The sequence below is a fragment of the Arvicanthis niloticus genome, chromosome 12 (genome assembly GCF_011762505.2).
Source record: "Arvicanthis niloticus isolate mArvNil1 chromosome 12, mArvNil1.pat.X, whole genome shotgun sequence".
In the NCBI taxonomy this organism is placed as follows: Eukaryota; Metazoa; Chordata; class Mammalia; order Rodentia; family Muridae; genus Arvicanthis; species Arvicanthis niloticus.
In genome coordinates, this window is record NC_047669.1 from 46,683,389 (window position 1) to 46,699,152 (window position 15,764).

At 38.2% G+C, this 15,764-nt stretch overlaps 2 protein-coding genes across 6 annotated transcripts in view; one reads left to right on the plus strand and one right to left on the minus strand.

The window, feature by feature from the left end:
• Positions 1-15,764, minus strand: part of Arl13b (ARF like GTPase 13B) — a 54,143-nt gene that overhangs the window by 13,712 nt on the left and 24,667 nt on the right. For all 5 annotated transcript variants that reach the window (XM_076943062.1, XM_076943061.1, XM_076943060.1 and 2 more), the window contains 3 exons: positions 6,100-6,205; positions 4,751-4,953; positions 61-166 (listed from right to left, as the gene is read on the minus strand). In XM_076943062.1, coding sequence (XP_076799177.1) covers positions 61-166; positions 4,751-4,953; positions 6,100-6,205 — 415 coding nt within the window. The remainder of the gene's footprint in view (positions 1-60; positions 167-4,750; positions 4,954-6,099; positions 6,206-15,764) is intronic.
• Positions 7,749-13,761, plus strand: Stx19 (syntaxin 19). Its single transcript, XM_034515365.2, has 2 exons — positions 7,749-8,069; positions 11,918-13,761. The coding sequence occupies exon 2, from the start codon at positions 11,931-11,933 to the stop codon at positions 12,807-12,809; it is 879 nt and encodes a 292-aa protein (XP_034371256.1). The 5' UTR covers positions 7,749-8,069; positions 11,918-11,930; the 3' UTR covers positions 12,810-13,761.

Here is a 15,764-nt window from a genome sequence, read left to right on the forward strand (position 1 = left end):
CTGTCCAAGTCATAGCTTTATTATCTAACACATAGAAATCCTACTTGCCACAACTCATACCTCAATGATTACAGCTGCTATGGGTTGGAAAGGATTCGTAAGAACTGGTCCTGAGTCCATCTCAGCCAGACCACTGGTCCCATCAAGTTCTGTCTGCTCTCGTTCTCTGTGTGTGGGAGGAAAAAAATAAAAGGTTCTTTTGAAAATGTGCTGAATCATTTTTCCTTTACATATCTACTCATGGCTTTTAATTAGAGCAGCATTTCAAGAAGACCTGCTGACAATAGGATGATATGCCTCTATAAAAATGAATCAGTTCAATTTTAAAAGAATCCTAAGAGCAGGAAGAACCCTGGCTAAATGGAGTGTGGACTCCTAGTGTCTGAGTAAGAAGTCAGTGCAACAAACGAGAATGGATATTCCAAGGACAGAAAGCCAGTGAGAATGCTGGGAGGCAACAGGAAGTGAAGAGAAAGCAAACCAATATAAAGTGCAAAGGGCTCAAACAAGCACAGAGCTCTTCTGGATATCAACTTTAGCTGGCCTCAAGTGGGAGGAGAACACCATGCTGGAAGCTGCAATCCCAGGATGAGTGTGAAGGCACCGGCAACCCGTGTAACAGCAGCAGACTGAAGCTCTACCCACAACACGTGTAATAGCGGCAGGCTGAAATTCTCACTATAGGAGAAACCCAAGCTTCTCCAGCTGTGAATCCAGAGGAAGAGTTTGGTCTCACTGTGACAGTTGTCCCTAAAAATACCTAAAACCCTACTATCAGGGAAATCATACCTGCTGCTCAGCTCAGCAAACACTCCAATGGCTCCAACCAGAAGCCATTTTGAAAAAGGTCCTAATTCTAGGAACTAAACTACTCTATCAATCAGAAAACAGGTGAATGATCATGGCTGAGGACCCTAGGAACCCTATGTTACAGTGATTCGGTGGGGCACCTCCAAACAAGAGTTGGGTATCTGTGACAAATCACCTGTGAGGCTTAAGCAGGGAGGGTGGGCTGAGGTATGGAGGGGAGGCAGATGCTCAGTGGGATGGTCCCATACTGAGTTAAGAAACTAAACGCTGCAGCCTGAGGCTGCCTCTTCTGTTTCACAGAACTCACTGTTTCAATTGTTTCCTTCACTGCAAGGGCATTCCAAAACCACCACAGCTTGGGTATTTGCCATTCCCCGCAGGATTCTAGGCTGAGGGCCTCTGAACGCAGCATGTACTGCCTGGCCATTCCACACACTGCTGAGGATCCATGTGCAGTAAGTGCTCTTGGCAGCCAGACTTTGGCCACACCCCTGCTACCCATATAACAAACCCTTCAGAGTCACCACTAATTAACCAGTGTGGCAGGAAACAGCAGGGGAGCAGCCTGGATACTGACCTAAATGGTTAGGGCGGAAGCAGTGAGGAGGACAACTGGTTTCAGCTACAACTCTCTGGCCCTTCCCACCTGGGGGACTCCATTAGATTACCCACAGGGAGTCAGTTCCAAGCCCAGAACTTTGGCTGAGAGGGCTGTTAGGTTTTCTCCTCTTCTTTTCTAATCACGCTAACTTACTGTTTTATTAACTGGGTCTTTTTTCTTTTTCTCATCTATGTTTTTCCTTTTTTAAAAAAGTCTTTAATCCTCTATTCCCTTTAGTCCTTAGCTTTTCTTACTCTCTAACCCGTTAGTCTACTGAATGCTACTTTCACTTTCCTCTTCTGGTCTTCTTAGTATTAGGGTAGTTGTTCCTTCCAACTGGTTAATATATTTCCATGAAAACAAGTATAGCAATTTCAACACAGAAATATAACTATGAAAAACAAGGCCTAATGACTTCTCTAAGAGCCAGTAATTCAAATTGCAAAGGCAGAGCATGCCTGGAAGTCATGCCTGAAGCTTGGAGGCTGCAAAGGGAGATCGCTAGGCTCAAGAATCATTCATTCAATCGGCACATGCCAGGGTACATTTTCCCAAAGACATAATGTCCACCGTAGAACAGGATTAATAACTGCCACAGTAATGAACACTGCATTCCCACATTTACTTACACATGGACTGAAGAAGCATTTCTTTGTGCTATAACAAGCATTAATAGAGATTTCAAAATGTCACACACATAATGTGCTTTGATGACTTCCACTCTTCCTACTAACCAGGTTAGTCCCTCTTTGATTATGAGAGGGATCAGCTTTTCTTTTTAAGACTCACATATGCAAGGAAACATACATTCTTCAACTGACCAGATTGGATTTATTTCTCTTACCATGATGACCATCTATTTCAGTTTGCAAAAGTGACATCATTTCTTTCATTTATGGCTGAATAATATTTTACTTGAGAATGCATATGAAAAGAAATAAACAGAAAAATCCAAAGAAGTTATATAAACATGGAGATTGAAAAATGGACCTTTAAAGCAAACAATAGGTCAGCAGAAAAGTGCTCCAACAAAAATCACACTGAAGAAGGAAGCTGCAGAAATTATCCAAGGAGGAGCTTCCATATTCATAGATTGGTAGACTACTGTGAAAATGTCTATACTGTGGAGCACTGTCTACAGAGTCAACATAATCCCTATTAATATACATAAACACAGAACTAGGAAAACCCTCAAATTACTGCAGAAGCATAAAGATCCAGAGAAATCAAAATCAAAAAAAATAATGCTAGCTGTTTTATAACACCCAATTTCAAAATGAACTCGAGAGACAGAGAAAAAAAAACAAACAGTATATAGTAAAGAAACATGTGAGTCAAAGAACAGTCTAGACCATTCAAAAACAAGTCAATGCATCTACAACCATCTGAATGTGATTACCTATCTCTCAAATGTTAAAATTTACATGTTATTAACTATGTTCCATAAGAAAAATGTCTTCCCTTTCATTCTGAACCTAGAAAGCCAAGCTATGAAGATTTTAGTTTTGCTACCTCTTATGACCTTTAACCTAGAATTCTGAGCCTCAGCCTTCCTGCAGATGAGATTACAACAGACATTTCATAGGGCTTTTTCAATATCAGAGAAAGTAGTCCATCTGAAAATACTCTATAAATGAACATACATATATGACAGTCACTGTTGTTACTCATCCATTAGTAACAATTTTAAGTTTAAAATAATAGCATACCATTTTCATATTAAAATACTATATTCCATTCCTTAAAAAGGTCAACAATTTCCCACAGAAATCTCCCATCAGGAGCTGGTCATGCTGCATGTAGCCCAGAGACCCAGAAAGTCCTCCTCCTCATCCTACATGCAGCTCAGAAACGACACAGGCTACTTAGTTATCCAGAGCACAGCTTGGTAGGCCACCTAATCCCTCCATTAGAGACATGGGTGAATATGATCATAATAAATTGGACAAAACTCTCAAAAGTAGTAATTCTAAAAACAAGAAAAACATAAAAAAAGACCATCCATCCCATGTTCTGGTATCAGGAGAGACCTAGAAAAAGGAATGGTTATGTCACTTGGAATTGGTGGTTGGAGAGTAATTTCCACACATGTTGCTTTCCTTTAAGTCCTATTTCTGGATTATATGAAAGGTACTGCCAGAAGGCTTCCGACACAATGTTAACGAGGCCTCCCAAAATCCCAAGAGTAGTAGACAACTTAAAGACACCTTATAAAACCACATTGAAGGCCAATATTATGAAGGCAGTTCAATTACAAATCTTGAAAGAATTTACTCTAAAAAAAAAAAATTCTCATTTTTCTCCCATTCCAACATGAAACAAAAAGTGATAAAGTAATTTATGATTATTACATGTAACTCTATTAAAATCTCAGCACTTTGTTATAGCATTAAGTTAATTTATAAATGATTGGGAAATAGTATTTTTGCAATCATTTTTCAACTTAGTGAATTGTTTAAATGTTTCCCTTCAGACAGAGTATTTTTAAAAATATTTAAATATTTTAAAAAGACGTGGTCTGGTGGTTAACAGCCTGAGCAAGGCACCTCCAGAACACCCAAGTTCAGTTCTCAGCAGCTATGTTGGGTGGCTTCCAACTGCCTGTTTAAGTCCAGCTCCAGGGAATCCCATGCTTCTGTTCGGCCTGGACACATGCACTCATGTGTACAATCCCACAAAGATACACACACATGTATATAATAAAATAAATCTATAAAGAGAATACCTCAAGAAAATGCGACTTTTTAATAAAATTAAGTGTTCAAGATCTGCTTCAAATTAATCTATCCACTAATATCTTAGCTCCATGTTGAGGGTAAACATGGGTCTCATTCTATTGCATTTCAGCACACTGCATCTAGTAGTTTTGCTGAGGCTCCCTGAACATCAAAGAATGGCTTAATAGCACTGTACCCCAAAGCCAATAAAATGTCTTTAGACATACCCACCTCTTCCTGAAGAGAAGAACTGGTCTGAAGTTGGTACAAATTTAAAACTTTGGGAAGGAGCTTACTATATAAGAAGTATGCTTAACTACTGTAACAGCCCCAGAACAATCATAGAAGTCAGTCCATCACTCGCCCTGGAGATAGGGCTCCATGCTAAAATGCTTAGCTGGCATCATTCACAAAGCCAGGAGTGGAATCTCTAGCACCACAAAACAGAAGTACATTCTACACATCTGTACACAAAGATTCACAAAAATAGGAAATGTATTTAAAATCTTTCTTCATACAGAAAGAGATAAAACTGAATAGATAGACTGAATAAAAGAAGTCAACAGATTAAAGCTGCCCTTTTTAATATTCAAACGAAATGTGGTAAATTTACTCTATTTACCTCTCTTCCCGTAACTTCCGGACTCGTTCAGCCCGCTCTCGTTTCTCTTGTTCCTCGAGAGCTCGCTGTTCAGTTGTGTCTTTCTGGATGCGTTCACTTAAGGCATCAAAGTCTTTTGCAATGATATGCAGTAGCCAATAAAGCCCCTTTTTAATAGACTTGTCAATTTTCTTTCCATATCCCAAGACTGCTGAACAAGGTTCCTAAAACAAATCAGTTGATTCAATGATTAAGAATAAAAGTTCTCTACACAAACGTAGCCATAAACTATTACATAAAATCATTTAGAAAAGCAAAATTTAGCCTTTTAAATTGATATAACTTCCAAACCACAATTTTCCAATAACTAAATTTAGTACTGCCAGAAGATGAAAAAAAATAGATTATGTTACATTATATATGAAAACATCATATATAATTTAATATAAATTTACTGGCAGACAAATTGAACTGCTTGGGGAAAAGTACTGCTATTTATTAAGAACATCTGGAAAGACCAGGTGTGGCAGTACATGCCTTCATTCCAAGCACTCTGGAGGTAGAGGCAGGCAGATCTCTCAAGAATTTGAAGCCAGCCAGGGTGACAGAGACAGACCTTGTCTCAAAAACATAAATAAATAAATAAATAAATAAATAAATGACAGAGAACTAAACTTTTAAATTCTTATGCCAATAAATTTACAGCAGCAGACAATCCTGTAAGGCTTACAAGGTAATGATCTATTTCTCAAGTTTGAATTAATCCTCTGTTGTAGTCCTTAGACTGTACAGCAACGCCCACTATGTTGTAATTGTTTAAAAATCATATTAAGTCTCTTAAGCTAAAATTTTATAATTTTTTCTTTCTAGTTTCTGAGGTTTGCAACCTGAAAACTGACTTGATTAGCAGTAACTAAAACAAATAGCAAACATAAAATCTTCAAAACCATGTTGGAAAGTAGAAAAGTTTCTGGAAGTTAGAAAAAAACAAACAACTCCTCCCCCAAAACAAAAGATATTACAGCACTAATCACTGCTAACTGGGCAGTGATAGCACAGTTTATAGCATAAAATGGTTTTGAGATTTTTTTTCATTACCTTTCACATTTATTTATTAGTTTGGGGGTGTACAGCGAACATGAGCAGCACAAGAGGTCAGCAGAAAACCTGCAGGAGCCTGCCATCTCTTTCTACCGATCCTAGGGACTGAACTCAGGTTGTCAAGGGATTTCTTTTTTTTTTTTTTTTTCAGCTAAGCTATGACAATCAGGGCTCCCAAAGATTATTTTCTAGTTGACTATCACTTTTATAGAAACCAAGTTTTCTGAATAAACTTAAAAATTAATAATGACAATGACAATACAACTTACTATCTGACACAGGCACTTGTGCTCATTGACCAGCTTTTCCAGAGAGAGACACTCAATCACATCAGCTTCTCCTAAAGCCCCCTCCTTGTCTTGTTTATTTGCCAACCTAGGAAGATGAATGAAGTGGTTGTATAGCAAATATACAGTCAGGTGGCATCTGAGGTGTCTTATTCATGGTCGTCTGTCCCACAATTTAAATCTTCTGATTATAGAACAAGCTGGTTCAGCAAATACTGTAGAATAGACTTTATAACTTTTCATAGTTACTGTTCTAAAATCCAGTATGAAACATCTTGCTAGCTAAAAGAAAAACCTGCCAGCAAGAAAGTACAAGCAACCAATAGACCAATAATAACTACCACCAATAGGGGCTAGGCAGTGGTGGTGCACGCCTTTAATCCTGGCACTTGGGAGGCAGAAGCAGGTGGATTTCTGAGTTCAAGGCCAGCGTGGTCTACAGAGTGAGTTCCAGGACAGCCAGGGCTACACAGAGAAACCCTTTCTCAAAAAAACAAAAAAACAAAAAACAAACCAAATAGAAGCATCAGGCTACTTTCCATGGCCTGAGGATGAAAATTCAGGCCTCCTAATTAAAAACAATGCTGGAGGTGACCGTAAGCTGCAGTCCTTTTCACCCTGGAGTGACTAGACAGCAACTATGGGAATCAGTGTGGTGGTCTTGCCTATTCCACCCCTCTTGCTATGAACAATCATTTTCATTATTTCTTAATTCAGCTTCATACTGTTTCCTTTAAACTATAAACAAACATATGTGTAGGTAGTACTTCAAAGGTTATAATTGAGTGCTATGGGTAGCATGTTTCTTTTGTGCCATGATGTTTTTTTTAAACAAAATCAATCCTGAAATTATCCTGATGCACGTTAAGAAATCTATAGATGTCACTGTAAGCTGCAAAAGGACGCAACACAAAGCTGGTCCAGCATTCTTTCTGCAAACTTGCAGTGCAGGATTTCTTCTCTGCGCTCACACAGTATTGTGAAGGAGGCATTCACAACAGGAAAAGCAGAGATGGGAGGAGGAGATTCGAGGAAGTGGAAATTCAAAGAATCAATCTAGATTGTCCTTTGATTACAACAATGTTCATCCTACCTCGAAGCACTATGTACAGTGGGGGTGGCAACACCAAAAAACTAGATTTTAAAAGTGGAAACTAGTAAAGAACTTTCATTCCAAAGTTTCCTTGTAAGTATTTCTTCCTGGTAGAAATTGATTTTCTATTTCTATATTGGTATAATAGATAGAAAAAAAAAAGTACTGTGTAACTTTGCAATTCTACATCAAAAATTAGAGAGACTTACTCAAAGTAAAACTACGAGTCTGAAAAGGAAAGTTAGGTGGAAAGTTCAAGTCCTCTCTGCCTGTTAATCTTCTAAACTTCTGTAATTTTGTGAGTGAAGCCCCATGGGATTTCCAAACAGAAGAGAATTTAATCATAACTGGCATGTAAACACCTGCACACTATGTGTTATTCCATTTCTACATATGGCTACTTCATCCTGTACTTTTAAGTTTTAAAATCTGCAAGCAAACCTTTGTTTAGATACAACAGCATTTTTCACAAGTAAGGCATTCTGCAGAGAATGCAGACTGGGTCCAGGAAATGGACTTAACAATTTAACAAGGACTTCCTGTTACCGAGGAGCCGCAGTGAAAATGATCTTCCTTTAATCTAAGAACAGGTGAGGAACAGGCAGAACCAGATTCTCCAGGTGTGAAGCAAGCAATCTGCGCCTCTCATTTGCTAGTTACAGCAAATGGACAACTTTATCTATAACTTATTTGACTTCGCTGTTTGGCTTTCAATTAACTGTATGAGAACCATAAAGAGAGCCTGTGGCTTAGAGTGACTGAGCATTTCATCAAGCACTATACTCCATGGCACTTGGATTTTCTCTCATACTAAGGGACTCTAACAGCCTGGGTGGGAAAACAAGAACAAGACACCAAGGTAAGTGAATTATTCTGTGTGTCTCTGTCTGTCTCTCTCTCTCTCTGTCTCTCTCTCTCTCTCTCTCTCTGTGTGTGTGTGTATGTGTGTGTGTGTGCACATGCATGCACGCTGTATAAGGAGAAATGTTAAAATATCCAGAAACTAAAATCCAGGCACACTGTGACAGTAAAGAATATCTCTGTAGGTCCTTTAGTTCCTTTCTTGTTTAGATCAGAATAGAGCTTGAAGCATCTGACCTGTTCTTGCTATGATGAACTGAAGTAAAGTGTAGTTACCAACCATAGATAAAATAAATCACTACTTTAAATCTATAAAAACAACTCATTTTAGAAAAATTAGAAATCAGATCCCATGAAAACAAATCTAAACGTCTTTCTTTATAGAAACAAATGAATGATGCTGTGCTTACTTTAGACAGGACTTTCATACTTAGTACTGAACAAAACTTTATGCCCACATTTGACAGAAAAATATTAATTTCTTCATTCTTATTTCCCAGGATCTGCTACAACTAATCTGAAGAAATTCTAAAATACTTTTGTTGGGACTACTGTAAAATAAAAAAACACTTAAACATTCTAATGTTTTAGATAGTTTGTTGAAAGTACTGAAATTAAAAAAACTTATAGATTTTTCAAGCTATTAGATCAACTTAACATTTAAATATGCACAATTTAAATGAAATGTATTTTCCTAAGTTGTAATTGTTACCATATTTGAATTTAAAAAATACTCATTCAATTCAACACCATCACTTTTATAACTATTTTAAAGTAGATATGAAGTTAGCCACATGCAGCATACAAGAATCTCTCTTCAAGGCTTTGCACTTTGAAATTAATGTGAAGACTACTTCATATACATTCAACTTACCTGGATCTGATAAGCAAAAGTGGTTTTATTGTAAAACTCAATAAAAAGAGAAATGATTTTACAAAACAAGTTAGCTCAACAAGACAGTACATCTACATTGACTCTGAAGATTACTAAGAGATTACTGAAAATGTTGGCTAAAGCCTAGAGTATATAGTAAAATTCCCCATTTTAACCTTGACCTAGAGAACTGCAGAATGCTACCTTTATAGACTGAAATAAAATGCATTTCCTGAAGTGCTTATCAACATAGGAACTACAGAAAAATAATTGACTTTTTAATTATTCCATAAGCATATTAAACAAATATCCCGTGGTGTATTTCTTTTCTTTCTCTTCTCTCTCTCTCTCTCTCTCTCTCTCTCTCTCTCTCTCTCTCTCTCTCTCTGGCTTTCAAGACAGGTGGGGTTTCACTGTGTAGCCCTCACTATATCCTGGAACTCACTCTGTAGACTAGGCTGACCTCGAACTCACAAGGAGAGCCTGCATCTCTCCTCACCCTGAATGCTAGGATCAAAGACATATACCAGCACCCAATAGTATATTTCTAAAGGCTCTAGGTAATGTATGTTCATGCATGTGTCTAGGAATCTACATTCTCTGTAGCAGGGTGGAGAAAGTTTCCTCTGAGTCACTCCCATTGGCTTTTCTCCTTGCCAAAAGAAACTATTACAAATTATTAGCATATGTATCACCCATCACCCTGTTTTTGTTCTTTACTCCAATACTATGTTTAAGTTCTCAGAAATAGTCAATATTATGAGTCAAATTCAAACCACACAGCAAAATCAAAATCATATGTTAGTAAATTAAATGTAGTGAGAGATGATCTTACCTTCTTTGGTCAGACTACTACTACACTAAGAAAATTGCATGAAATAATGATCTTATGACTTTAATGTAGCCTAACCACTTATATAATTTCTTATGAGTTTCACTCTTTATACTTTCATGAACTACGTTCAAAATTTAAATTGAAGCATGCTTAGATTCTAATTTACAGATGTAAAAGTAAACAGGACACAGCAGCACATAAAGTTATGAGCATCACATGCTAGAAATGCATGCAGACAGCATGACGTGCACCTGAGCACGTACACTAAGTGAGCTTCTACACAGATGCACAAGAACTAAGAGAGAACGTTGAATGTGTTAGCACTGCCAAGGTCATTGCCTATGCCTCATCTAGGTAGACAGCCATTTTAGAACTGCTGCCCTTCTGTCTGAAGTACAGAGGAAAGTTTGATATAACCTTAGCTTTCAAACTATCAGTTTAGGGAAGTGGTGGTGCATGCCTTTAATCCCAGCACTGGGAGGCAGAGGCAGGTCCAAGGCCTGCCTGCTGTACAGAGTTAGTGCCAGAAACCAGTGGTAAACAGAGAATCTGGGTCTCAAGCAAACAAGAAAAGAAATCAATTTAAAAGTATACCAATAGTTTTTAAAATAGCACAAAGCAGCAGTTCTAGAAGTGAAGAGGGACCATAACCACAGTTATGAGCAGAAATTAAACACAACTACATGGGACTAGAAGAAAATAGTCCATCTTAGAGGCTGGGACTTAGGCTTCAGATATTACAAGAAATAAAACTGAATTTCCTAGATGAAGTAAAGAAAACAGAACACATTCTGTACAGACATAGAAGTATCAGTTTTAATTTAATTTGTCTAGGATTACAGCAGGCCATGAAGGTACCCATCTGAACTACAAAAAATCACAGAAAACCAAGACATACACTTCTCTCTCTCTCTCTCTCTCTCTCTCTCTCTCTCTCTCTCTCTCTCTCTCTCTCTCTCTGGATCTATCTAATCTATCTACCATCTATTCTCTCTCTCTCTCTCTCTTTCTCTCTCTCTCTCTCTCTCTCTCTCTCTCTCTCTCTCTCTGGATCTATCTAATCTATCTACCATCTATTATACATCTACCATCTACCTGTTAATCATCTATCTACCTGCCTACTTATCTATATACAAATATAAATGCATGTGTTTATATGTCTTTTTGAGATCCTATAAATAGAGTTATTATGCAAGACTGAGCAAGCTTTCTAGCACAGATTGATGTCTGCTGCCTCTGGGTCTGTACTCCCACTACCTGGACAATAGTGAACAAACCCCATGGGCTCCAAATGGGAACAACCAAACAACATTAAAATGAATCCATAGTAGGGCACTGAAGATATTCCCACATAATATAATACTCCAAAGGACACAATAAATACACTTGCCCACCTTTAAGAGTGTAGCCAGAAGGTAATGGCTACCTGAAAGAAACTGAAGTTACATATGGCTGTGAGCTGCCATGTGGTTTCTGGGAAAGGGGCAACCTGGTCCTGGTTCCTGAAAGACCAGCCTGTGTTCCCAACTGTTGAACCACATCCCAAATCCCAGAAAAACGCATCTACTTCAAACATGACATACACTAAATTAAGTACGAAAGGTATCTTTAACAATGGTAATTTTTGGAGGCTAAAGGTCACTCCTAAAACTGAAAGGACAGTCAAAGCAAGCTTCTTAACAGAAAATTATATTGCAGACAGTTGGATGACATGGATGAGCTCATTTGAGAGAAACTGTACCCTCACCTTTGCTTTCTCAGCTACTACTCTCAAATCAATGAGATGCAGAGGAGAAGCAACCATCCAAAGTAATTCCTAAATTATCTTACATTATTTTCCTATTTTGGTAAACTATAGGAGGAAATTATTTTTGACTATCCTTCTTTTCTTTTTTTGGCCAAGTCCTTGCCATATAATTCAGGTTAGCTTCAAATTTCCTATGTAGCCTAGAATAGCCTAGAATTTGCAATATGTACTCTTGCCTTAGCCATCATGTCTTTATATTATCGTCAATTTTTAAAACTTGTTAGAAAACTAGGACAACTTTTGCTAAGAGACACATAGCTCTTTCACCCCAACTGCCGATGGGGAAAACAGCAACTCCTTTGTTCAAATTTCATTATTTTTGTTTCTTAGGGGGAAAAAGAAGATGAAAGACCGACTTCAAGAGTTAAAACAGAAAACCAAGGAAACAGAACTCTCTCGAGACAGTCAGGTGTTTGTGGAAGAGGAACAAGGGGTGCTTGTGCAGCAAGCTGTCATATATGAGAGGGAGCCTGTAGCTGAGAGGCACCTACATGAGATCCAAAAACTACAGGAGAATATTAACAGCTTCGTGGATGATGTTCAACGATTTGGACAGCAACAGAAAAGTCTAGTGGCTTCCATGAGAAGGTTTAGTCTACTTAAAAGAGACTCTACCATTGCAAGGGAGATAAAAATCCAAGCAGAACACATAAACAGAGCATTGGGTGACGTAGCCAAAGAAGTGAAAAAGTCAGAGACTGAAAATGGTCCATCATCAGTGATCACAAGGATACTGAAGTCTCAGTATGCTGCAATGTTCCGCCGCTTCCAGCAAACCATGTTTCTATACAATGACACAATAGCTTTAAAGCAAGAAAGGTGCAAAACATTTATTGTCCGTCAGCTTGAAGTGGCCGGAAAAGAAGTTTCTGAAGAGGTGGTGAATGACATGCTTCACCATGGAAAATGGGAAGTTTTCAATGAGAGCTTACTTATAGAGACCAGCATCACTAAAGCACAGCTCTCGGAGATTGAACAGAGACACAAGGAACTGGTGAATTTGGAGAACCAAGTGAAGGACCTCCGTGACCTTTTCCTTCACATCTCTCTTCTGGTAGAGGAACAAGGAGAGAGCATCAACAACATTGAGGCTATGGTGAATAGCACAAAAGATTATGTTAACAACACCAAAGAGAAATTTGGACTTGCTGTAAAATACAAACGAAGAAACCCCTGCCGGGCCCTGTGCTGTTGCTGCTGCCCATGCTGTGGCTCCAAATGAAGACGCTACTTTAGAAACGTTCTCAGAGTTTAGGAGTAAGGTGTCCACATTTCAGAGTCTTGACTTAGTGGTCTTCATTTTATAAGTCCAGCCACATACATTTTATCAATGCTAACTGGTCATTTTGCCCTTTAATATTTACCCACTAACATTACAGAAACTGCTGAAGCCAGTGACACAAGACAGAAATCTACTTAGAGTTTACTGGTTATCTATTAGGTTAAAGTGAAAGATCTTACATCTCTGGAAAAATATCGACTTCTATTGGGCATTTCTGTACTCTTAAGAGGAATATTCAACTAGGTGATAACTATTTTATTAACCTGGCTTATTTGAGAATATTTTGGTAATTAAGAGTTGTAAAAAACAAGACCTCAAAACGTACCACAATGCATCGCACCGAAACTAAAATGGCTCTTAAGTCTATAACCAGATAGGGGAATAACTTGGTGATCATTGGGGCTTGGGAAAACTCAGTCATAAACTTGGTGAAGAATCTAACTGGTGACTGTCAAGCATAAGACCTAAGGTGAGGTAAGCCAGTGCTTTTTTGTAAACTTGGATCCCAACAAGAAACAGAATTACATATATATCCGAGAAAGGACTTGACAAAGTCAAAGAAAAAGGCAGTTGTGTTCTTGAATATGCAATCCAACTTACGATAAAGGAAGTACTAAAGAAAAAAATATAAATTAATGAAGAAGCCTAAGCAGTCTTCAACCATGTGATCCTGCTGACTCAGTCTCCAGAGTGCTGGAGTACACAGGAATGCACCACCGAGCCTGCTCTACTCCTTATTGGTTGTTTAAGCTTCATCTTTTATTTCACTGCTTCGTCTTGCCTCTGTGACCCGGATGCACTGTCCTTTGTCTTTAATGAAGTGGGTCACTCTTTCCGAGGTTTCTACACTCTGTTTCTTATGCTGAAATAAACCTGCCCTTATTATCACCAATTTTATGTTCACTTGAACATTGCCTCGGGTCAGTCGGTGGGTGGTAGACACCAGAAAGATATTTAGTCTTCCTACTCAAGAAGATGATGCTTCTTCATTAATTTATGCTTTTTTTTTGGTTTTGTTTTTGGTAAACTTAACATTTCTTACACATGAAAGCAACAGGGTAATCATATGTTGTTGTTATGGAGTAATATTTCTCTCTAGTAAATATGTGCCACCATTGTTGCTAGAAAAAAAATTGCATTTGAGAAAGTCAATTCCCAAGTATACCACCTTTGCTGTGCAACCCTTACTCCCCAGTTAAAAACAGCTGGTTAAATTAAAGTGGCTATATCCAGTTACTGGGGAGAATAGAGGTGGAGTTTGAATTACCTGACTAGGGGTGTGTTTATCCTAGTAGAGCCATCCTGATGACTGTGTCATTCCATCAGCCTTACATTAAGTGTTGGCTGGAACTTAACACCATCTTATGAATCTGTTTCTCACTTGCTTATGTGCCAGAACGTGAGTTTCTAATTGATTTCCTGTGGGAGTCCAACCAACATCCACAGTCTGTAACCATGATTTTGCCTACCACCAAACTTACTCAGTTCTCAGATTTGATTTGTATGCTTCCCCTCCTTGCAGTATAGAAGGCAGGCTTTCTGCTCCAACCCAAGGCATCTTCATTGGTCCTGCACATCCTGGCCCTTACTGTTGCACTTCTTTCCTTCTCTTTGCAGATTTAGGAGTGAAATCCTCTCGTGGGCCAGCGCCTTCAGCACAGTGCTCTGTGCTTTTTGCTATTAGCCATCCTATAGTCCTTTCATTTCGCATCACTTCAGGACAGACTCCTTCCTCACTAAAGGGCTCTACAAGTTCAAATGCTTGGCCAGGGTGGTAGAAAGTGAGAGAAATCTTGTGTGGCAAGCTCTATTTTCTTAAAGAAACCTAAGATAGAACTGTCAATTGAGAAGAGCAGTTAAGGGAGGAAGAGGTGTATGAAATGAGATTGGAAGGAAGGGTTCAAATGCCCTGAAAGATGCCAGGAGGATAGCCAGGTAGCATTCAGGGCCCAGAGGAAATATGCTGGGATAGCGTTTAATGTGATCTCAGCAGCACACTCACGTGCTTTTAACCTAGTAACCTTCAGCAGCCTGAGTGCTAGCAGACACCGTGAGGACCACAACTGCTCTGAATGGTGGCTCGACCTCTGCAATGGACAAAATGTGTGTTGAGGGAGCTGGGGAACTTTAAAGGACTAAATTGTCATGTTACATGATCTTATAAGTACTACCAAGTAATTTTAATTTAAAACTATAAGTTGAATTGTTTTCTACTATGTCAGTTACCAAGCATCAACATGGAAAAGATGCTTCGCATATCCTAGATTAAAATGATTAAAGGAGCGTATTATAAAAAAGATTCATTTAAGATGAATGATAAACTCAACAACTGACTACATAATTATGGCAATTATCTCCATTGTTCCTTTGAAATTTTTATTTAGTTTTACTGATACTTGTTCATAGCTGTTCTTAAGTTATTCATAATAAAAACTAAGACTATTAAGTACTATTTAATATGCATTAATTCAATTATACTTAGATGAATTTATAAGTTTTTTTCTGTTAGCAGCTTATCATGCTTTTAAAGTAAAAATTAAGCACAGACTTGTTGCAAAGCAGTAAATAATATTCTCTTTCATCGTCACATTTTCTTTTCATCACATTAATATGTTATATATATTGTAGATGTAACAAGGACATTTCCACACATGCATTTTTGTGCTTGAACATATCTCCCTTTTTGTCTCTCTCACCATTTCTGATAGTTGTCTGACTATTCTCAAGTCATCTTCCCTGAGGCCCAACCCACACCGTGGCTCCCACCTTAGATTCTAGATTCTATATACAAAAGAAAAATTGTATTTGCCTTCTATCTCTGGATAAAGTCACTTAACCTGCTGACACCTACTTATACCTTTTTTTAACAAATGACTTGTGTTCTTATCCATGGCT

Coding starts and splice junctions, on each gene's coding strand:
- Stx19 (XM_034515365.2), top strand. CDS start 11,931: ATGAAAGACCGACTTCAAGAGTTAAAACAGAAAACCAAGGAAACAGAA.